The 23,994-nt window shown below is 50.0% G+C and overlaps 1 protein-coding gene across 2 annotated transcripts in view; it reads left to right on the top strand.

The window, feature by feature from the left end:
• The first annotated feature begins 1,538 nt into the window (after window positions 1-1,538).
• BFAR (bifunctional apoptosis regulator) overlaps window positions 1,539-23,994 on the top strand; it is a 93,099-nt gene continuing 70,643 nt past the window's right edge. For both annotated transcript variants that reach the window (XM_082261994.1, XM_082261995.1), the window contains exons 1-3: window positions 1,539-1,633; window positions 8,936-9,270; window positions 22,759-22,966. In XM_082261994.1, coding sequence (XP_082118120.1) covers window positions 9,017-9,270; window positions 22,759-22,966 — 462 coding nt within the window. In that variant the 5' untranslated portion in view covers window positions 1,539-1,633; window positions 8,936-9,016. The remainder of the gene's footprint in view (window positions 1,634-8,935; window positions 9,271-22,758; window positions 22,967-23,994) is intronic.

The raw sequence follows: 23,994 nt of genomic DNA, 5'->3' as shown, positions 1-23,994 counted from the left end.
AGGGAGGGAGGGAGGGAGAGATGACAGAGGGAGGGAGGGAGAGATGATGGAGGGAGAGATGACAGAGGGAGGGAGGGAGAGATGATGGAGGGAGAGATGACAGAGGGAGGGAGGGAGAGATGACAGAGGGACGGAGAGAGGAAGGGAGAGATGACAGAGGGAGGGAGGACAGAGGGATAGAGGACAGGGGGAGGGAGAACAGGGAGAAGGAGGGAGAGGACGGGGGGAGGACGGGGGAGGGGGATAGAAGACAGAAGGGGGGATAGAGGACAGAGGGAGGGAGGAAGGGGGGAGAGATGGAGGAAAGGGGGAGAGAGGGAGGAAGGGGGTGAGAGAGGACAAAGGGGGGGGGAGAGATGGAGGAAGGGGGGAGAGAGGGAGGAAGGGGGTGAGAGAGGACAAAGGGGGGGGGAGAGAGGACAAAGGGGGGGGGGAGAGAGGGAGGGGGGGAGAGAGGACAGAGAGAGAGAGAGGGGGGGAGAGAAAATGCAGTACGATTACAGAATTGAATCGCTTGAGTGTGAACACCTATCCGATCTAATTCCTGTGCGGCACAAAAAAAAGGTGCATGCACAAAAAAATGTGCATGCACCTTTTTTGTGCTTTGAGCCATACAAAATGAAGAAGCACAAATCGCACTGCATGTCATTTGAACAGGAAAGCAGGGTGATCTCCATCTGTATCACATGTGGTTCCCAGCGTCGCACCAGCGTCAACCTAGGCTAATTTTCTAAATTTGAACATGTGTGCAAACAAATTTTAATTTCCCCAGTAGGCATGTGGGTAAAAAAAGTAAATGAAATAAAAAAATAGAAAACTTTGTAATCTGTCTGTAGGAGTCAGCCTCGGTTTATATATCATAGATGACCATTCGCTGTGCTGTGTAGACCTCTCTAGGTGGTCACGTGAATCAGGCCAGCATGTTCCGTGAAAAATCCATACCCGTGAGAAAACCATACCCTCATCACTTCCGGTTCCGCTACGGAGGGTATGGATTTCTCACGGTAGTTAAACTTGCGGCGCTTACATTAAAACAGCTCATCTGAAACGTAAATCATCTCCGCTCTTCGCCCTGTCACTGCCCTCATCTCCGGTAATAAATATAAAAGCGGTGGCGGGTGTATGTGATGTAAATGTGACGGCGATCGTGGCTCCGTGATCCGCTTTTATATTTATTACCGGAGATGAGGGCAGTGACAGGGCGAAGAGCGGAGATGATTTACGTTTCAGATGAGCTGTTTTAATGTAAGCGCCGCAAGTTTTACATTAGACACAGTGCCGTGAGAATTTCATGCCCACCGAGCATGCGCACTTGTCTAATTCTTTAATGTTCAATCACGTATCCGGGGCTCTGAGCATGCGCACTGCTGCGCTGCTCAACTGTTTCAGCCCGGAAGTGACGAGGGTATGGTTTCTCCACGGGGTATGGTTTTTTAACGTTACACAGCACCCCTTACAGTGAGCACACCTTTGAACGTCTACACAGGGACGCAGGCGGCTGCAGACGACAGCGGTAAGGCGCATGCGCAGAGGTGCACCAATCGCGGCGCTGGCCGGGCGGAAAAGGAAAGAGATGTGGGGAAGCTAAGAAATATGGCGTTCTCCTCGGAATGTCTGACAGAACCGGAAGACGGTGAGTGCTTTTCCTGGGCTTAGACCCTGCTGTAATGACATAGAGGCCTGTGTTATGTGTCTGTCGGAGTGTTATCACACAGCTCAGTCTTGTTTCTTAGCTATAGGTGTCTGAGGTCTTCACTTTTAGCTTACCTAATGCTTCCTGGGATGAGTGCCCACACTATGGAGAGGACAGGGAGTGCTGACACTGGAGGACAGAGCTGTCCCCGGCTCCTATGTGGGTTGTTTTGGCTGCTACCACCTGCTGCACCACATGTGTCCTCACATCACCGCCTGCCATCACATGGACACCCTCTCAGCTCATTCACAGACTGTTCTTCTCTCCACACCTTGTTCTCCTGACATAAACACTATGTGCACTTACCTAAGGGTTCTTCGTGGATTAATGCAGGTAACTGCAATGACACTAACACTAGTTTTCAGTGTCATTCACACCAGAATGAGTTTGTATAATATTGCACCAAATTGGATGACACTGCAAGTCACCGCATAGCAAGCACAGCTGGCTAGGGACATGAATGAAGTGTCACTTTGTGTGCTTCACATAAAGCTGTAACAAGAAAAAAATAAATAAAGCTGTTTGATGCGATAAACCATGTGCCACAACGCTCCCCCCCCCCCCCCCCCGGTCTGCAGTTGAAAATAGCTGTTGCCCGCACACTAAACCGCTGCATTTTAATGAACAGGCTCTTAAAGAAAAAGTAAAAAGTACAGTGAAAGCTTTGTTTGTCTGTACTTCCCCTGTGACCCGTTTTCAGCTGTCAGCTGATGTCACAGAGCTGATCTAGGCTCTGTGACCGTATGCTTGGGACCTGCCCAAAATGCCTGCACCGGCAACCGACTCTTCTCAGTGAGCCGCTAAGAGCATTAGCCGGCTGCTCCCGCCCCCTCCACAGGCCAGCGCTCCAGTGAGCTGACAGTCACCGCCACTCTGCTCACAAATCTCTGAGAACAGAGCGATCAGCTGGGTTTGATCGCTCAGTTCTCAGCATTAGAGCTGGCGGGGAGGAACAGATGCAGCGTCGGACCGATACTGTATCCACCTAGGTAAGTATAAATCTAAAAAAAGAAACAAACTTCTTTTAAAGAACAGATTCTGTGCATTGCAGCGCTATTGGACTTGCTTTATGTGTACACGTGCATGTTTGCCATTCATTTCAATGAGCTGCACTAACCATGAGCAGTGTGGGTTAAGAAGTTCCTGACCCTTTTTTTTTTTTTTTTTTTGAAAGTGTGGTACTTTTCCATATCGATACCAGCCTGTATGTCCTTAACCACTTAAAGTCCACCCACCTGCAATGTATTGTGGGCGAGTCGTCGCTGCCTACTTCCGTTTTCAGGATGCGTGCCCCTCCCCCGTCCGGCTCCCGCTGTGATTGTACACAGCGGGAGCCTCTAAGCAAGTACCGGCCAGGACCTACTGATTGCACAAGGCCAATCCCAACCCAGAGCTCTGTGTTTGTGAACAACATAGAGCTCTTTACAGAGGGTTTGGTCCCTCAGTTTCTCATGCCTGCAGAGCAGCACACGTTACACGTATTACACGGGCATCCATTTAACACCTTGATTGGCCTAGATGTTAACCCCTTCCTAGTCAGTGTCTTTAGTTAGTGAGGTTTGAGTAAGTGCTGATTTTAGTGCGAAACGCGTTGCCTTTATTTTCCTGTCATACCTGTGATGTGATTTTTTAATACTTCACTATAGTTATCTTAGGAGCAATATTCTGGATTTTTTGCATGTCTCTCAGTGTCATTAGTACAGTGAGGGTGTATAGTATTATTACTGATCACTGTATTAGTGTCACTAGCGATGACAATGTCAGTCAGTTCCCCCCACTGTAATTGGCAGATTGCCCACTGCACTATCGCAGTCCCAATATAAGTTTCTGATCACTGCCATTAGTAGTATAAAAAAAAATAGAATTCTAGTGTGTGGGTGTGTATATGTGTGTGTGTGTGTGTGTGTGTGTGTGTATATGTGTATATATATATATATATATATATATATATATATATATATATATATATATATATATCTATCTCACCGTTTGTAGGTGCTATAACTTTCCCAGAAAAAACATAAGCGGCACCCACCCCCACCTTCTATATAAATAAATGTTATGTGAAGGCAGCTGCCCCTTTAAATGTCAAAATGACCCATTGAAACTTGAACTAAAATTAACTTGGGCGCTAGTCCAGTGTATGTGACCAAACCGCTTCAATAATCCTATACCACAGGGCTCGACAAACCCCGGGCGCCAGGTCGCATTTGCGACTAGAATTCGCAACCTGGCGCCTGGGGTGCCCTGCAGGAGGTCTCTGCATTGGGGACATGTATCACTGCATTGGAGGCACGCACGCTGATCTCTGCACTGGGGACATGTATCACTGCATTGGAGGCACGCACGCTGATCTCTGCATTGGGGACATGTTTCACTGCATTGGAGGCACGCACACTGATCTCGGCATTGGGGACATGTATCACTGCATTGGAGGCACGCACGCTGATCTCTGCATTGGGGACATGTATCACTGCATTGGAGGCACACACGCTGATCTCTGCATTGGGGACATGTATCACTGCATTGGAGGCACGCACGCTGATCTCTGCATTGGGGACATGTATCACTGCATTGGAGGCATGCATGCTGATCACTGCATTGGAGGCATGCATGCTGATCACTGCATTGGAGGCATGCATGCTGATCACTGCATTGGAGGCATGCATGCTGATCACTGCATTGGAGGCATGCATGCTGATCTCTGCATTGGAGGCATGCATGCTGATCTCTGCATTGGAGGCATGCATGCTGATCTCTGCATTGGAGGCATGCATGCTGATCTCTGCATTGGAGGCATGCATGCTGATCTCTGCATTGGAGGCACGCATGCTGATCTCTGCATTGGAGGCACGCATGCTGATCTCTGCATTGGAGGCACGCATGCTGATCTCTGCATTGGAGGCACGCATGCTGATCTCTGCATTGGAGGCACGCATGCTGATCTCTGCATTGGAGGCACGCATGCTGATCTCTGCATTGGAGGCACGCATGCTGATCTCTGCATTGGAGGCACGCATGCTGATCTCTGCATTGGAGGCACGCATGCTGATCTCTGCATTGGAGGCACGCATGCTGATCTCTGCATTGGAGGCACGCATGCTGATCTCTGCATTGGAGGCACGCATGCTGATCTCTGCATTGGAGGCACGCATGCTGATCTCTGCATTGGAGGCACGCATGCTGATCTCTGCATTGGAGGCACGCATGCTGATCTCTGCATTGGAGGCACGCATGCTGATCTCTGCATTGGAGGCACGCATGCTGATCACTGCATTGGAGGCACGTATGCTGGTCGCTGCATTGGGGACACGTATACTGGTCGCTGCATTGGAGGCACGCATGCTGATCTCTGCATTGGAGGCACGCATGCTGATCTCTGCATTGGAGGCACGCATGCTGATCTCTGCATTGGAGGCACGCATGCTGATCTCTGCATTGGAGGCACGCATGCTGATCTCTGCATTGGAGGCACGCATGCTGATCTCTGCATTGGAGGCACGCATGCTGATCTCTGCATTGGAGGCACGCATGCTGATCTCTGCATTGGAGGCACGCATGCTGATCTCTGCATTGGAGGCACGCATGCTGATCTCTGCATTGGAGGCACGCATGCTGATCTCTGCATTGGAGGCACGCATGCTGATCTCTGCATTGGAGGCACGCATGCTGATCTCTGCATTGGAGGCACGCATGCTGATCTCTGCATTGGAGGCACGCATGCTGATCTCTGCATTGGAGGCACGCATGCTGATCTCTGCATTGGAGGCACGCATGCTGATCTCTGCATTGGAGGCACGCATGCTGATCTCTGCATTGGAGGCACGCATGCTGATCTCTGCATTGGAGGCACGCATGCTGATCTCTGCATTGGAGGCACGCATGCTGATCTCTGCATTGGAGGCACGCATGCTGATCTCTGCATTGGAGGCACGCATGCTGATCTCTGCATTGGAGGCACGCATGCTGATCTCTGCATTGGAGGCACGCATGCTGATCTCTGCATTGGAGGCACGCATGCTGATCTCTGCATTGGGGGCACGTATACTGGTCACTGCATTGGAGGCACGTATGCTGGTCGCTGCATTGGGGGCACGTATACTGGTCACTGCATTGGAGGCACGTATGCTGGTCGCTGCATTGGGGACACGTATACTGGTCGCTGCATTGGGGACATGTATACTGGTCACTGCATTGGAGGCACGCACGCTGATCTCTGCATTGGGGACATGTATACTGGTCACTGCATTGGGGGCATGTATACTGGTCACTGCATTGGGGGCATGTATGCTGGTCACTGCATTGGAGGTACGCACGCACGCTGATCTCTGCATTGGGGGCATCGTGTATGCTGGTCACTACATTGGGGGTACGCACGCTGATCTCTGCATTGGGGGCACCATGTACGTTTGTCACTGCGTTGAAAGGGGGCCTGTACTGTGGGGTTTGTGCTAGGGGGCCTGTACTGTGGGGTTTGCGCTGTGGGGCCTGCGCTGTGGGGCCTGCGCTGTGGGGTTTGTGCTAGGGGGGCCTGCGCTGTGGGGTTTGTGCTAGGGGGGCCTGCGCTGTGGGGTTTGTGCTAGGGGGGCCTGCGCTGTGGGGTTTGTGCTAGGGGGCCTGCGCTGTGGGGTTTGTGCTAGGGGGCCTGTGCTGTGGGGTTTGTGCTGTGGGGTTTGTGCTGTGGGGCCTGCGCTGTGGGGTTTGTGCTGTGGGGCCTGCGCTGTGGGGTTTGTGCTTCAGGGGCCTGCGCTGTGGGGTTTGTGCTTCAGGGGCCTGCGCTGTGGGGTTTGTGCTTCAGGGGCCTGCGCTGTGGGGTTTGTGCTTCAGGGGCCTGCGCTGTGGGGTCTGTACTGTGGGGTTAGGGCCCCTGCTCCCTATTATGGGATATACTAGTACTGATGGACCCCTTTAATATGTGAGATATTGGGAGAATTTGTTCATGCAAGCACAATACAGGGGACAAAATGGGTGGAGCCTATAAGGGGTGGGGCTTCTGTGAAATGGGAGGAGTCAAAATGGATGGTCTTGCGCCCCCCCATCTTAAAACTTGACCACCCGCCACTGGACAAAAGAGCAATTGTTTTTGACTTCAGCAGCTTTTCTTTGATGGTCAATGTTTCTTTTCATGTGTTTTCTCCCGCCCTATATTCAGCTATGGTATACCCCGTTGTGTGCTGACGTGAGGTGGGCCAGAAAAAATGGGAAAATTATCAAATACCGTAATTTTCCTGGCCTATCCTCGCATCAGCACAGGACTCCCTCCCTCATGGCCTGTCGCAGGCTAGGTTATCGGACACTTCAGTTGGGGGAGGGGCTGTCTTTTTTTATTGACCTAAAAAGAGTCGGTCCTATGGGCTCCAGAGGAGATGTTAACCAATTGTGTGCTGACGTGAGGATAGGCCAGGAAAGGACAATTATGGTAAGTATTTGATAACCATTTCCCCTTATTTGTTCAGCATGTGTATATAGATCCTCTGTATCGTATGTGTTTATCCAAGATGTCTCTGTGGTATTCACGGTTTGGTAGACGATAACTTATTTAATGAACCAAGGGTCCACAACATCAGGATTTCAAAAGTATCTATAATTTACAAAGCCTATTAACATTATGAAAAAATCTTAGATGTATCACGTTAATGAGGTCAACCAGACAATACTAAAATCATCTATATCTGTGTTTCCTATGTCTGACCAGAAGACTGGTGGGGTTAAGAGGAGGACACATTCTGTTGCTGGTATTATCTAGAAACATTTAGGGAATATTTTCACCATTATCCACCATTTAATTAGCCAAGATTGATGTGGTAAATTGGTAGAGATCCGTACCATAAGTATATAGTTCCTGATAAGGAGCAACGTAGTACTTCTGCACATGGGACAGTGCCTTGGAATCCTGTGTTCTCTTAGCCTGATAGAAGCCAATAAGGAGATTTACTTTCTAGCCATGTCTGCCAACTGCTCTTTCTGATCACTGGACTGTATAGATAGCTCCCTTTGGGACAGTCTTTCTCAACATTTTTGCCTTCATCTCAGGGAACCTCTGCTAAAATTAATTTATCGGGGGTCAGTGAGAATATTTTCCCTAAACATTGATCAATTGTGAATATTGCCATACCCCTTTTCAGTGATGGTCAGAATGCCAACCTTATAGACAGTTAAAAAGATCATTGGTATCATGCCAACCACTGCTCAAGAAGTCCTAACAAACTGTGGAGGAACCCTGGCTGAGAATATCCTCCTTGAGGGTGTAAGACCTAGGATCAGGAAGAACTGCCCAGTAATAGTTTGCATCTCCACACAGTGCTTAAAGCGGAGTTACGGCCACAAAAACGACAATCGATTTTGGGCCATCCGCTTGCTTTTGGTCACCTGTAAAAGAAATGGGTAGTTACGATTTTTTTTTTTTTGTTTACTTACCTTGTTATTGAAGAAAAATATACTCCCCTTTCTTCCACTTCCTCCCTCTGCGGCCACGGCCTTCGCCGTCACTTCCTCTTTGCATTGATTCCTGGGAGCTGAACGTCATCGCTCGCAGGAATCAATGTGCCTGCACCGGCCCCCGCTCCTCACTGCCGGTGCGGGCGCTCATTCCCTGCTAAACCGCTTCTGGGCATGCCCAGAAGCTGTGGAGGGATGGCGCTCCCGCACCGGAAGTGACGAGCGAGGCCGGTGCAGGCGCATTCTGGGAGAAGAAGACACGGAAGAGGATGCGCTGGCTTCAGCTGCCCACATCCGAGATGGCAGCGCTGGAGAAGAAATTTTCAAGGTAAGTATTTCTTCTAAAAGGTAAGTGCGACCCGGGACAGTACAGAGGCTATCCATTGTGGAATGTACTAGCCCTGACTGTCCTGGGGGTATTTTTATTGAAAAAACATTTTCGTGGCCGGAACTCCGCTTTAATAACGCCACAGCATTCACAATCCTACTTGTCATGCACTGTTGGAACTATAAGGGTGCCTGAATTGCGAATGCTGCTTATAGATAAATGGAAAAGATTAACTGAGGTTTGTGGTTGGAAATTCTTTTTGAGATAAACCCTTTGGAAGTGGTTAAAAAAAAAAAAAAAGTTAGATTTTTATGGCAAAGAAACCCTTTGTGTGAATCCTCTTTTGTGACTGACCCACACATCACTTTGTGGCATTTTACTCGTGCCGCATAATTCTTTGTCTTTCTACCTTTCTTTCTTAATTTGCTCCATTTTAGGTTTTCACTAAGTGAGATAACTTTTTTTCACTTTTTCAGGGTTGGTGGTGTCTGGTGGAGAATCTTTTTCTTGAAGCTCTGGATAACCTATTTGACTCAAAGACTTTATATGCAGTAGCCATGGAAGAAGATGTAAAGTTGGAAAGTGCCAACGATAACCCCAAGCCAGGAGCTAAATTAGACAGGAATATCTCTGTCAGCGAGTTTTCCTGCAATTGCTGTTATGACATCTTGGTGAACCCTACCACTTTGAACTGCGGGCACAGTTTTTGTAGGCACTGTTTGGCCCTGTGGTGGGTTTCATCAAAGAAAACTGAATGTCCTGAGTGTCGCAACAAATGGGAGGGATTTCCTAAAGTTAACATTCTGCTAAGGTAAGGCATGCAGTGTGCTGAATAATAATTTCTGCAGTGTTTCAACATTATTTTACGTTTCCAACATCTTGTATGTAAAGAAATCAAAGCAAAGAAATCCCCAAACTCTTTCTCCCAAAAGCACCAGTTTGCAGTGCTTTTCATGTCCATGGGGTTTTACACATCTATACGTCCTCATAGACGAAGAGGCATCTGGCAAGAATAGTGTAAAAGTGGCAATCTGGCCTAGTGCTTTGAGAAAAAAAAAAAAAAAAATATTCCTGCTTTCATAGTTTTCAGAACCAGGGCTTTCTAGCAATGAATGTTAGCCGTGCTCTTGCATTAGTTGTGGTCTGTGCCAGTAAAGAGCCATTGGTAAAGTGGTATTAAAGGATAAGTTCACCTTTTGAAGCAAAAATGTTCAAGCTCCTGCCTCTTATCCCCCTGATTTCCCCCCTCACCCCTTTTTTGTGACAGCAGGAAGGGGTTCTCCTCCCCACACTTGCTGTGACCTAAAAAATGGCGTGTCTCAGAATCCTGTGAAGGAACAAACTACATTTCTCTATCGTCCATTGACAGACGCAGCTCTTATGCTTCTTATACCATATGTTATGCTGCCCCCTACAGGAGTAGTACTAGGCAGGAAAATATTCACTGACACGCTTACAGGGGCTGTACTTCACGGCATAACCCCACACATACTCTGCCACAAGCCAGTTTTTTGCTGCCTAGTGAAGGAGTAGGACCTAGGTTTCCTGCTGGGACTAAGTTCTCAGTTTTTTATTCTTTTAAGAATTTTTCTGTTCATTTCTCTTTACTCACTAACGCTAGCTAGTGTCAGGGGGATCCTCCTGGTGAACTACAAGCGACAGCCGGCTGAGGTTTCGCACTGGATAATATAGATCCTTATGGTCTCCCAGCCCGGCCGACAAGCATGAGTAGGTTATAGTCCTACACTAGGCCTCGCCATGACAGAGCCCCTGTGGACGGGGACGAGCCTGCGAGTGGATGTCTCACCGGCATGCATCGACCTGGAACGCCCTGAGTCGCAGCGTACCTCTCAGCTGGCAGCACCCAAACTCAGGGTGGGAGGTGGTCTGTCCGGAGCGGAGCCCACCCGTTCCATTGTATGGTGAGTAAACTGAGCCCCCCATGTCCCTAGTGGCCTCTGGGGGGGGGGCATGTGGGCCCATTCCTGGGGATAATAGGACCTAGTCTTCCTAAAAGATCGCCCTGGTCTATCAGGATCCTGGCTCTGCCCTCCCGCTTGGGGGGCGCTACATTTCTCTGTCGCTCATTGACAGACGCAGTCCTCTTTGATTAATATCAGTAGGGTTATACTGCCCCCTACAGGAGAAGGACACTAGGCAGGAAAAACGTTCTGGCCACACCTTAGGGGCAGTCCCAGAGGGTATATCCTCTCTCTCCCTGCTACAGGATGTCAGTTTTTTTCTGCCTAGTCAGGAGTAAGGACCTAAGTTCCTTGCTGGCATCTCTGGTCCTGGCAAGCTTTTTTAGATGTGAGATCTTCAAGCAATTATGCTGGAGCTGGGCGACGGGCTGGATGTTGAGATCCAGTGGTCACCCCAGCCGGCCTACGAGCGTGTGCAGGCCCTAGCTCCACGCTGGGTCGGCTGCGACATGTCCCATGGACGGGGACTGGCCCCGCGAGTTAAACGCCTCGCCAGGTCGCCCACGACCAGTTTGAAACGGAGTCGCGGCGTCCTTGTTGGCTGACAGCCCCCCCACCTCGGTGGAGAGGGGTTCTGTCAGGAGTTGGTGCCCGCCTGTTCCGGTATGGTAAGTAGAATGTCCCCTTTCCCTACTGTCAGGTGGACGCGGGCCTATCCGTGGGATGGTCGGACCCTCATGACCGGGTTCCCTTCTATCCTGTAACACACTCCTCCTAAGATGAGGTGGTCGCAATCCATCCCTGCGAGCTCCCTCCCGCACTCGGGCCCAGGCCGCCCCTTCCAGGACAGCAGGCTTGGTTTGGGAGCTGACAATCCGGTAAAATCTATTACTGCTAGCTGCATTATAGATTGAGTGACTAAGATGGAGTGGAGCGCCGCAAGTCATGCAAAGCACTTACCGATCAATCGGTCGACTGCAGCCGCAGGGAGCGCTGTTGCGGGCACGCGAGGCCGCCATTTTGGCGTAGCCTGTGTCCCCTGTATGGCGGAGGCCATCTTTGATACACCCAGCCTGCCTCAAGGGAAGGACAAGGGGTTGTCAGCTTCAGTTATTCCTACTCTAATTAAAGCGAGGAAAGCGACTTCCAGAAAGGTCTATCATCGCACATGGAAGTCTTATATCGCGTGGTGTGAATCCCTTGGGTTTCCTCCACGTTCTTACTCGGTGGCCCGAATATTGGCTTTTCTGCAACAGGGGGTTGAGCAGAAACTGGCCTTGAGCACTATAAAGGGTCAGGTTTCAGCGTTAGCAATCTTCTTTCAGAAGCCTCTGGCTACTCAGTCCTTGGTGCGGAATTTCATCCAGGGGGTGCGGCACCTGGCTCCGCCGGTGCGCGCGCCCTTGCCGCCCTGGGATCTTAATTTGGTGTTGTCAGTTCTTCAGAAACCTCCCTTTGAAAATATTAGGAAGATTCCCTTGCTTACTTTATCCCAGAAGGTGGCCTTTTTGGTGGCTATCACTTCTGCACGCAGGGTGTCAGAACTGGCTGCATTGTCCTGTCGTTCCCCATATCTGGTGGTTCATAGGGATAAGGTGGTTCTTCGTCCGAATCCATCCTTCCTTCCTTCCTAAGGTGGTTTCAGATTTTCATCTAAATGAGGATATTGTGCTACCTTCCCTGTGTCCTAAGCCCAGTCATCCTCAGGAGTTTGCGTTACACTCCTTGGATGTGGTTCGGGCAATCAGGGTATACTTGAAAACTACGGACTCGTATCGTAAGACGGATTCACTTTTTGTGATCACGGATGGCCCTAGAAAGGGGTTGCCTGCGTCTGCCGCGACTATCTCTAGATGGATCAGACAGACGGTGGTACAGGCTTATTCTATTAAGGTTCGGGTTCCTCCGTTCCCTGTTAAGGCGCACTCCACTCGGGCGCTTAGTGCTTCCTGGGCCTTCCGCCCATCAGGCGTCGGTGCTTCAGGTTTGCAAGGCGGCTACCTGGTCGTCGGTTCATACCTTTACAAAATTTTATAAAGTTGATGTGCTGGCATCAGCGGATGCCTCTTTTGGCCGCAAGGTTCTGCAGGCCGCTGTTTGAGGGGACCGTTGGTCTACCTCGAGGGTTTTTTTCTGTTGGGTTTTCAGTTGAGTCTCATCCTTTTGTCCGATGAGCCTTTAAGACTTCTGGTTGGCTCCGGTTGTGCCTTCTGGATTGGATTTTGATTTCCGTTATCCCACCCCTCATTTGTGGCACTGCTTTGGGATGTCCCTACTGATATTAATCAAAGAGGACTGCGTCTGCCAATGAGCGACAGAGAAAATTGGATTTTTGACTTACCGTAAAATCCTTTTCTCTTAAGCTCATTGACAGACGCAGTACCCGCACCTCTATTTTTAAGTTGGGTTGGGTTAAATTCTCTGACACTGCTTTGTTACATAACTGACATCCTGTAGCAGGGAGAGAGAGGATATACCCTCTGGGACTGCCCCTAAGGTGTGGCCAGAACGTTTTTCCTGCCTAGTGTCCTACTCCTGTAGGGGGCAGTATAACCCTACTGATATTAATCAAAGAGGACTCCGTCTGTCAATGAGCTTAAGAGAAAAGGATTTTACGGTAAGTCAAAAATCCAATTTTAGCGCTTGGCACCCGAGTGGGGGTATACAGCGGTACCTTATCCTGTGGGGTCTGTTTAGGTAGATCCCTGGTGTGGCCTTGTATCTAGGTCCTGACCACATGGCAGCACTTGGCCGTCATCTTAGGTGTGGGCATCGGCTCCCTGTGTGTGAGGTGATGTGGCCATTTTCCCTGGGCTTCCTAAGCAGTTGTGTTGGCGCCATTTAGTTGTAGCCTGAAGCTACGCAGGCAGTTCGGCCTCTTGTGGATTGATGTCACTTCCTGTGACATCACTTTCTGTGCTCAGTTCTCCATGCTGCAGACGTTGCTGGTTCCTCTGTGAGTTGAATACAGTATGGGGGTCGTTTCTGGGCATTCCCTGTGCACTCTGCTACCTGCCCCTGTTTAAAGGGTAACTCCGAGTACAGCGCGATCGGGTGGTGCGGACCGCGATTGCGAATTTTAAGGGGCAGTGCACTTTTTTTTTTTTTTTGTCACATTACAAGATTGGAGTCCCAGGTGGTAAATTCTCCATCAGACTCCCTCAGTGCGACTGCTGGTACGTCCGGCTCGCAGTCCATAGTGTCTTTTTCTGCAGCATTGGAAAGTCTGGCATCAAAGGTTGTTCTTGTCATGATACATGTGCAAACCAAAAATGGCCGTTGTCTTCTCTGTCTTCTGATTCAGAGACTGGTCGCCACGGACAACCCCCTCTTTGAGGGAATCCTGTCCTTGCATTCGGATTGGCATAGAGGACCTGTCATTTGTTAAACCTGTTTCCAGGTTTAACAAATCTACTGTGGTACCCGTGGAAGATTCCCCGGCTTTCAAGGACCCGGTGGACAGACGGGTGAAATCCCTTTCCCGCCACCTCCATATTTTGGCGGGTTCGGTACAAAAACCGATCTTGGTGTCTGTTCTGGTTTCACAGATGGTAACGGTATGGGTTAAAGTGCTTAGGGGTAAATTGAACGCTGAGATAGTTCCCCTGACCTTGATTGGACTAACGGACCAGATGCCCCAGGCCCTGGTGTTTGTGTGATGAGTCCTTGGACAAGGCCCCCTCTGGTTGCCAGAGGGTCAGCGGTAGGGATTGCCTTGCGCTGTATGGTGTGATTTAGGAGCTGGTCGGCTGACCAGGCTTCCAGAAGGCCTTAACAGATCTCCCCTTTCTTGGTGAGCGATTGTTTGGAGACTCTGTGGATGAGTTCATAAAAGGCTTAACGGGGGGGGGGGGTTTAAGTCTTCCCCCCTGTACTTCAAAGGCTGGAAAGCGATGTCTCTTCTCTGCGGACATCCGTAAGTGCCCTGAGTCTCATGGTGTCAACCTTCGAGGCGATCCCATTCGCTCAGTTTCATTCCAGGCCTCTGCAAAAGGAGATCTTTAAGTGGAACAAGGATCTACAGTCCTTACAGAATAAGTTTTTGGAGCCGACTCACGAGGTCAACACTCTGTTGCTGGCCTAAGTTGCCTGCCCTGAGTCTGGGCAAGTCCTTTTTACCGCTGGTGTGAACAGTGGTCACCACGGATGCCAGCCTGTCGGACTGGGGCGCGGTGCTGGCTGACCCCCCTGTGCCCGGGCAGTCTGGTCGACAGAGGAGTCGTCTTTACCGATCAATGTTCTGGTACTCAGAGCAATCAAGATATTTGTCTGATCGATGGACTAATCGACTGCTCGGTCTCCCGGTTTGGATCCAATCGGACAATGCCACAGTTGTTGCCTACATCAATCATCAAAGGGGCGTAAAGAGTGCCTGGGCAGCCCAGGAGGTGGCCGAGATTCTGATGTGGGCGGAAGGATTGGTTCCGGCTGTCTCTGCAGTTCACATTCTGGGAGTGGAGAATTGGCGAGTCTTCAGGTTCTGGATCACGGGGCATGGTCCCTTCATCCAGAGGGGTTCCGTCTCCTCTGTGTCCTTTGGGGGACCCCGGAGGTTGACCTGTTTGCATCTCGGCTAAACAAAGAGGTGCAAAGGTTCATGGCCAGAGTTCGAGATCCTCTGGTCGATGCCACAGACGCATTGGTAGCTCCTTGGAGCCAGTATTGGCTGATTTATGCCTTCCCTCCGATATAGCTGTTGAGGTTTCTTCACAGGATGGCGGTGGAGAATGTTCCGGTGATTGTGGTGGCTCCAGACTGGTCTCGTCGGTCTTGGTACGCAGACCTGGTAAAGATGGTCGTCATGCCTCCCTGGTGGTTGCCTTTTGTGGGAAGACCTGCTGTCCCAGGGGCCGATCCTCCATCCTGCTTTATGGTCGCGTGTTTTAACGGCATGGCTGTTGCATGCCAGATGCTGAGAGATGGCGGTTTCTCTGAGCCTGTGCTTCCTACCCTGCTGAGGGCTAGAACAGCGACTTCCAGAAAGATTTGTCTTCGCACGTGGAAGATGTATATTTCATGGTGTGGATTGCAATAATTGCACGCTTGCCTTTTTTCGGTGGCTAGGGTCTTGGCTTTCTTGCAGAAAGGAGTTGAGCAATGATTGGCCTTGGGCATGACCAAGGGCCAAGTGTCAGCTTTGGCGATGTACTTCCATCGTGGGATTTGAATTTGGTTTTGTCTAATCTTCAAAAGCCTCTTTTTGAGAATATAGGGCCATATCTCTGCCTTTGTTATATCTAAAGGTTGCCTTTTTGATGGCTATTACTTCTGCTCGCAGAGTGTCTAAGTTGGCGGAGCTTTCCTGTCCGCCTTATTTGGTCTTCTGATTTCCATTTAAATAAAGAAATTGTCTTGCCTTCACTCTGTCCTAAGCATCCCAAGGAAATGCCTTGCACTCTCTGGATGTGGTTCTGGCGATCAGGGTTTACTGGTTGGCCACGGAGTCCTTTAGGAAATCGGACTCCTTTTTTTTTTTTTTTCCTTACTGAGGGATCTTGTAAGGGTTTGGCTGTGTCTGCTGAGACTCTATCCAGATGGATTAGGTAGACGCTTGTACAGGCTTATTCATTGAAGGGTCAGGTTCCCCTGTGACAGCGCGTCCTACGAGAGCGCAGAGTGCCTTTTGGGCTTTTCCTCATCAGGCCTCTGTTACTCAAGTGTGTAAGGCGGCGATTAATTTGTTTGCATCTTTGGATGCCTTTGGCCGCAACGTTTTGCAGGCTGCTGTTAAAGAGACTTGTTTTTCTCTTTCGGGGTTTATATTTGCTTTCTAGGGGTAAGCTCCTGTGGTTTCTGGTTGAGCTTTGTTACCCAGTTGGCTATGTTTAGCCTTTGGAAAAGTCACCTGTTTTTTTTTTTTTTTTTCTGGTTGCGATCTTCCCACCCCTCTTGCCTACACTGCTTTGGGACGTCCCTATGGTATAAGAAGCATAAGAGCTGTGTCTGTCAATGGACGATAGAGAAAACTGGATTTTTGTAATAACTTAGCATTAAATTATTTTCGCTGAAATCCATTGACAGATGCAGCATCCGCCCCTCTGTTTATGGGGATGGTTTGGGTCGTCTTTTTCACTGCTTGCTACGAAACTGGCTTGTGGCAGTGTGTGTGTGTGGGGCTATGCTGTGAAGGACAGTCCCTGTAGGCGTGTCAGTGAAGTTTTTCCTGCCTAGTACTACTACTGTAGGGGGCAGCATAACCCTATGGTATAAGAAGCATAAGAGCCACGTCTGTCAATGGTCTTCAGAGAAAAGGATTTTTTAGTTTTTACAAAAATCCAGTTTTAACTTCTGCGTTAGTGGCAGATAGACTTGTAGTTTGAATGAACTGCGGGAGCCCATAGTTCATTTACACTGCCTACAGCTCTAAAAATGCCCATACTGAGGTACAGGTAGCAGAGCTGTAGTCAGTGAGTTTAAAAGCCTGACCTTGCACCACAATCTGTTACTATTTAAAATTTGTTTTTATAAATGCACATACCTCTTAAGTTCATTGACAGACATAGCTCCTCTTAATAACCATTGGGTTATACTGCCCCCTACATGAGTAGGACACTAGGCAGAAAGTCTGACTATACTCCCTTTCACTGTTATAGGTTTTTTTTTTCTGCCTAGTCAGAAGTAAGGACCTCCGGTCCTGGAAATGTTTTCTATTTTCTATGGCGAGGGGTTCAACCTGGAGCGGTGGCTATCTGGTTCCTGGTATGGGGAGTAGCTGTCCCCCCTCTCCCCCTGGATGATTTTGGGGTGGATGTGGGCCCTTCCTTGGGATGGACGGACCCCCGGGTACCCCTCCTTTCCATTAGGTACCCTACTTCCACTTATGCTGGGGCTGTGTGGGTGGTCTGGTCCTACTCCTGGGGTAGGGGTGGAGCACTATACTGGTGACTGGTGTGTGTGTGCCGCTGGCAGACGGATGATTAGCTGTGCAGGGGGGGTTGTACCTGGTGGGGGCTCCTACCAGGGCCCTCTGTCCTGCCTGGGTGTGTCCTTGAGGCCTAAGGATCTCTCCTGGGTCCCTGGGAGCCTTGTGGTTCCTCCATTTTGTTGTAGCTTGTGTGCTCTATGCAGAGGCCATGTTTGTGTAGTCCGGTGGCCGTTTTGTGGTGGTTTGCTATTGAAAATAGCAGCGGCCATTACAGTTGAGCCCTGTGGGCGCTGTTTTAGGCGGTGGGAGCCCTGCTTCATCCCATGGTGCTGACTCCTGGATCTTTTCACTTCCTTATCGCTGCTCGTGGCGTGCAGATTATCCTGGTGGCTGCAGGTGCCTGTTCTTGCTGGGTGGAGAGTCTGGTGGGGTCTTCTCCCTCTCTGCTGAGGATTGCTTGAAGCACATTTCCCCACCTGATCCCCTCTCTGAGGCTGCGGGACCCTTTGTGTCCCAACCATCCATCCATGCACTGACGGCGGTCCTGGAGTCCTTATTTGTCCCGGGTGGAGGTGGCTATTGGGCAAAGGGCTAGCAAAAAAGCGCCCTGCCTCCTCTGTCTCCTCAGATCCTGAATCTGATTCGGCCACGCGGGCGTCTGCGCCCACGTGCCCGGAATCCTCAGATAGCGAGGATGAATCCTCCACATGTACAACCGCGCATAAAAAGGTGCTGGTATAAGCACTTATTGTATCTGTGTGTGAGACCGCCTTTCAGAACGGAAAAGGAGTTTCCTTTCCCCACCTATTTTGACAGAATTGTCGCTAAGTGTGGGGACGACCGAAGCGCCCCCTTGGGGTCCCTAAGTGTTTTACTAGGCAGCACCCCTATGAGTAGTCCCTCCTTAAGAAGGTGACTGTTCCACCGGTGGTGGACCCTCCGGTATCTAGATTAAACAAGGCAACCATGATTCTGGTGGAATAGTCCCCGGGCCTTTAAGGATCTGGCTGACAGGAAGTTGCTGTTGCCCGCAAATTGTACACTCTGGCTGGTTCGGCACTATGGCCAGTATTCACCATTGCTCTAGTGTTGCAAACTCTGACCAAGTGTGTTAAGCTTTTACGCCGAGGCCTGGAGGGAGAACGGCTCCCCCTGCCATTGCTGAGCTGGTGGACCAGCTGATACAGGGGCTGCAGTTTTATCTGTGGTGCCTCTTTGGATGCAGCTCCCCTGGTGGCTTGGCTGAAATGCTTGTCAGTGGACCAGACTTCTAAAAAGGCTTTGACTGATCTACCTTTTCAAGGAGATCGCATTTTTGGAGCTACCCTGGATGACATTAAAGGTCGTACAGGGGGGAAATAGTACTTCACTTATTGATGGACACAGCTCCTGTCATTCTTGACTATTGGTTATGCTGCCCCCTACAGGAGTAGGACATTAGGAAGAAAAAACTTCTAGCTACACCCGTGGGCAGTCCCAGGGGGTATACTCCCTCTTCCTGCTATAGTCACTCAGTTTTTTTTGTCTGCCTAGTCAGGACCTAGTTCATTGCTGGGACCTTTTGGTCCTGGCAACATTTTTTTTTTTTAGATAGAAACATTTTTCCTCCTGGATTTTCCTGGTCAGCTCTACAGTCAACTGCCGGACTGGGTGAAGGGCTGGATAATCTAGATCCAGTGGTCATCCCAGTCTGGCCAGCGTGCGCAGGCCTCAACACCGCACTAGGTTGGCCGTGACGTAGCCCCAATGGACGGGGGCTGGCCCTGTGATTTACAATGTCTCGCGAGGTCTCATAGGACCTGGCATCAGTTACAGCGTTCCTCCTGATGGCCCCCGATTTCAATGGAGAGGAAGATCTGTCTGGAGCGGTGCCCATGATTCCTGGTATGGGTAGCTGGTCCCCCACTATACTCCTGGAAGGTTTTGGAGTGGACGTGGGCCCCTCCTTGAGACTGTCTGACCCCTGGGTTCCCCTCCTTCCCTCAGGCACACACCCTTGCCAAGTTCCTCCTCCTGTCTCCCCCCCCCCCCCTCCAGATACGCTGGGGATGTATTTTTTTTTTTTTTGGAGTGATCTGACCGTGGGGTAAGGGCGCTAACTGGCGATGGGGGGGAGTGCGCCGCCGGTGACCGGACGATCGACTGCCGGCAGGGGGTGGGGGTTGTGTCTGGTGGGGGCTCTTGCCAGGGCCCCTTGGATCTGTCCTGAGGCCTGGTTGTAGCCTTGTGTATTCTTATACATGGCGGCCATGTTTGTGTAGTCCGGCAGCCATTTTCTTGTTGTTTACATTGCAGATAGTGGCGGCCATGACAGTGGAGCCCTGTGTGCGGCTATTTTGGCGGTGGAAGCCCCTGCTTATCCCCTGGTGTGGACTCCTGGATCATTTAACTTCCTGATTGCTGCACGTGTAGTGCAGATTCTCCTGGTGATTGCAGGTGCCTGTGTCGGGGGGTGGTGAGTCTGGTGGGGTCCTCTCCCTATCTGCTGAGGATCGCTCTGTGCCTTGTGCTTGGTGACCTGGTGGCGCTGCCAGCGCGGTGGGGGTTGTACCTTAGCAGTGTGTGACACTTTTTTTTTGTGGGGTTCCCCTGGTGACTCATGGAGTCTTTGGAGCACGTTACCCCACCTGATCCTCTCTGAGGCTGTGGGGCCCTCCGGGTCCCGACCATCCATCCATGCACTGACAGTGGTCCTGGAGTCCCTTGTGTCCCTGGTGAAGGCAGCTTGTGGGTTACGGGCTAGCAAAAAGTACCTTCCCCTACCTCATCTGTCTCCTCAGATCCTGAATCTGATTTGGCTGCTGCAGATGTGGGTCACCCTGCTGGGTCTGAGACCACGCACCTGGAATCCTGAAGACGATGATTCCTCCATGTCTGCAATCGCGCACGAAAAGGTGCTGGTAGATGCACTGATTTGTATCTGTGCGTGAGACCCTAAAGATGGAGGACGCAGCTGAAGCTGCAACGGAGGCGCAGGTACCCTTTCGCAAGCCATCCAGAGCTGCAAAGGTGTTTCCTCCCCCCCCCCCCCCTATTTTGACAGAATTCTTGCAAAAGCATGGGGGTGACCAAAGCGTACCTGTGGGGTTCCTAAGCCTTTTACTAGGCATTACCCCTATGAGGGGGTCTTTCCTTTAGAAGTGGGACTGTTCCACCAGTGGTGGACCCTCCAGTTTCCAGATTAAACAAGGCAACTATGATTCCGGTGGGGAAGAGTCCCTGGCCTTTTAAGGATCTGGCTGACCAGAAGGCAGAGGCTGTGGCCTGCATTATGTATACTTAAGCTGGTTCGAAAATAAAGCCGGTATTTACAATTTTCCTAGTGTCGCAAACTCTGACCAAGTGGGCTAAGCTCCTACGCCGTGACCTGGAGGGAGAGCAGCTCCTTCCTGCCTTTTCTGAGCTGGTTTAGGGGCAGCAGATTATCTGTGATACCTCTTTGGATACGGCTCCCCTGATGGCTTGCCTGGGTTTTGATGATTGGTCCTTCGGCGTTTCTTGTGGCTCAAATGCACGTCTGTGGACCAGACTTCTAAAAAGGCCTTGACTGATCTACCCTTTAAAGGAAGATCGCCTGTTTGGAGCTACTCTGGATGACATCATTAAAGGTCTCACGGGGGGGGGGGGGGGAGAGGAGTACCTTTCTGACGCAAGCTACTAAGGGCAAGAAACCTTGTCGTAGATGTGGACCTTCCTTCTCAGCTCATAATTTTTTTTTTTTGTTCCTCAGGGTAGACTGACAAGGGCTTAAAGCCTTTCAGGGCCTCTGGTGGATCCAAACGAACCTGGTCTGGCAAGCCTAGAGCAGGTTTCTCCAGACCCCCTAACAAGGCTCCTGCATGAAGGTGTGCCCTCACCCGTATCGGAGGTGGGGGGACATTTTTCGCTGGTTTCCAAACCCGTGAACTTCCCTGGTGCAACACCAGTGAGTCCACAAAGTAATTTGGTCCGGCTACAAGATCGATTTTCGCTCTTGTCCCCTGGCAAGGTTTTTTTTTTTTTATTTTTTCTTCTTCAAACTTGCCCCTGTCCCCAGACTGGTTGCAGGGTCTGTATGGGGTGGTACAAGACCTCTTCCTTCAAGGGGTGATTGTCCTGGTCCCGTTTTTCAGGGTTTCTACTCAAACCTGTTCAGTACACAGACAGGAAAGGCCTAGTGCGTCCAATTCTGGACCTCATGGTGCTAACCTGCTTTGTGTGTGTACAGAAATTCAGAATTGAGTCCATTTGAACGGTGGTGGCATCCCTGCGTCGGGGGGTTTCCTCGCCATTCTAGTTATTAAGGATGCCTATCTTCACATTCCAATATGTGCCAGTCACCAGCATTTTCTCCACTTTGCTGTGGGAAAGGAGCATCATCAGTTTGTGGCGTTACCCTTTGGTCTCGCCTCCACTCCTCGGGTCTTCACAAAAGTGTTTGCTCTGGTGCTAGCCTTGTTACGACAACGGGGATCACGGTACTGGGAAGCTGGACTATTTGCGCCTGACTCTGGACTCGGCCGTACCCAGAGTGCTCTTTCCTCTGGATGAAATCCAGAAATTGCAGGCTGCAATTTGCCTCCTGCTGTCCAACAAATGGTCATCCCTCCGGACTTCCATGAGGGTGCTGGGCCTACACATTTCCGGGCTGAAAAATTGGCAGGGAGATTACCAATAGGAGTGGCCCCTTCATCTGGAGGTGTTTCATTAGCTGTGTCTCTGGTGGGGCACCCCCAAGGTGGATCTGTTGGCATATCGGCTCAACCAAAAGGTGAAGAGGTTTGTGGCTCAATCAAGGCATCCTCTGGTAGATGCCACTGACGCGCTGGTGACCCTGTGGGCGTCTGATCTATGCCTTCCCCCCCTCTCAAGCTTCTGCCCAGACTTCTACACAGGATCACAGCAGAAGGGATTCCTGTCATCCGGGGGGGGGGGGGGTAGATCTTCTCTTGCTAGCTGTCAACATTTTTTACGCCCAATCAACTGCAGCACTCAATAACAGTCCTCAGTGCACGGAAAACTACAACTAAGGTGCTGTGGTAGTTCATTGATTCTTTTAGTGTCCGAGGTAAGAGCAAGCAGATACGCTGACAGTTCTGCAGGAGTCCTGCATGTCATCAACAATCTGCTCATCGCTGATGCTATGCTTTTACAGGCAAAAAATTTAGCATTTTTCATTTTATTTATTCATTTTTTTAAAAGGTGAAATTTATTGTTTAACATAAACATACACAAAGATTGGACTGGTGTTTTTACTCAACCTAGTCAGCTATGCAACATCTGTTTATCAGCTCCCCCCCCCCCCCCCTTCCCTAGTTTAAAAAATGTTCCAATAAATTCTATTTACTGCAGAGGCTGACTTCTGGCCCTAGGTGACCGGTGATGTCACAAACTGGGAAGACAGGAGTTTATGAACAGGTGCATTTTAAAGCAAGTTCCAGTTTAATAGAAATATCTTCATTTGGTAACCATTCCGAATAATAATTTCACTGTCTGCTCCCCCCACCTTGTTTTTCCTAATTTCATTTGGCAGGGACGTGATTGAAAAACTATTTCCTGATGCCATCAAGGAGAAATATGAAGACCTTGAGCAGAACAGTGAAATTGGTCGAGCCTTGCAAGCCTTCAATAAATTTGGAGATGAACAGAACCAAACGTCTTCCAGATCAGGACAAACAAATTTAAACAGAGGAGGAGGAGGATTCTTTTCAGGGGTGTTGACTGCTTTAACAGGAGTGGCAGTGAGTGACTTTATTTTTATAAATAGTTTATACGTTGCAAAAAGAGTGACTTTTTTTTTTTTTTTTTTTTTAAACCAAGTTCAATTTTAAGTATTCTTTAAAACAGAACTTTTGATTACCATGCTTTAATGCAGTAGGAAAGTCCACTTTGTGATTTTTACCTACAGGTAAGCCTATTACAATCTAATAAAATTGCCTTTTTGGAGATATTCACTCTTTTGTCAACTGGAGATGTTAACGGCGCATGTGCTCCGAAGAAACGGCATACCCGTGTTGTTCCTTCAGAGCACTGTGCCGTGGCTGTAACTCCCGTAAATGCCCAGGAGTGACATCACGGCTTTGGCCATTCAAGCTGCTGAAGCCTGCAAACCCGGAAAGGAAGACAGGGAGAAGATGGAAGCTCTGTCAGCGGTGACAGCGTGCCGCTGGAGGGCTTAGTTCTAAACGAAGTTTCTCTTACGTCCTCCGACAGTCGCCGCCTCTTCATATTCGTCACATATGGGTATTAGACTTTGCTCCGAAGGAGTAGCTAGGCAACAGAATATGTTAACAATAAAGCTTTTAACATATCCCACCCTCAAGGGGTGGTCCCCTCAGTCAATACCCTCCTACTTCCTGCAACCATATCTCAGTTTTAATGTCTAGCTTGTCAGGAGTGGCTGGCTCTCTCTGTGCTGGGACTTTCTGTCCCAGACTCTTTCTTCTTTTTAAAATTTTGTTTGAGTTTTTCTCTCTACCTTTACCTAGCTGTTATTTTGTCAGCGTTAGTTAGTTCTTCGGATGAAGAGGATCATGCGGACTGGGTCTCGGGCTGATCCCCCTGGTCGCAGGTCGTGGGTCAGTGGCTTCCCAGTCTGCCATCGAGCGTTCAGCCAGGTAACGCTCCTGGCACAGTGAACGACCCATCCCTGTTCGGTGCAGGGATGATTGGTGAGGTGGCTACCTCACTGGACGCTGTGCGGTTTCTTAACCCCCCTTGTGTGCGTCTTGAATGCGACTCTCCCTGCCTCATGTGCAGCGGCTTGTTC

This window comes from Pelophylax lessonae, assembly GCF_965119305.1.
Source record: "Pelophylax lessonae genome assembly, chromosome: 6".
Lineage (NCBI taxonomy): Eukaryota > Metazoa > Chordata > Amphibia > Anura > Ranidae > Pelophylax > Pelophylax lessonae.
The sequence above is the reverse complement of the archived record's forward strand: the minus strand, read 5'-3'. Positions and strand labels throughout refer to the sequence as shown.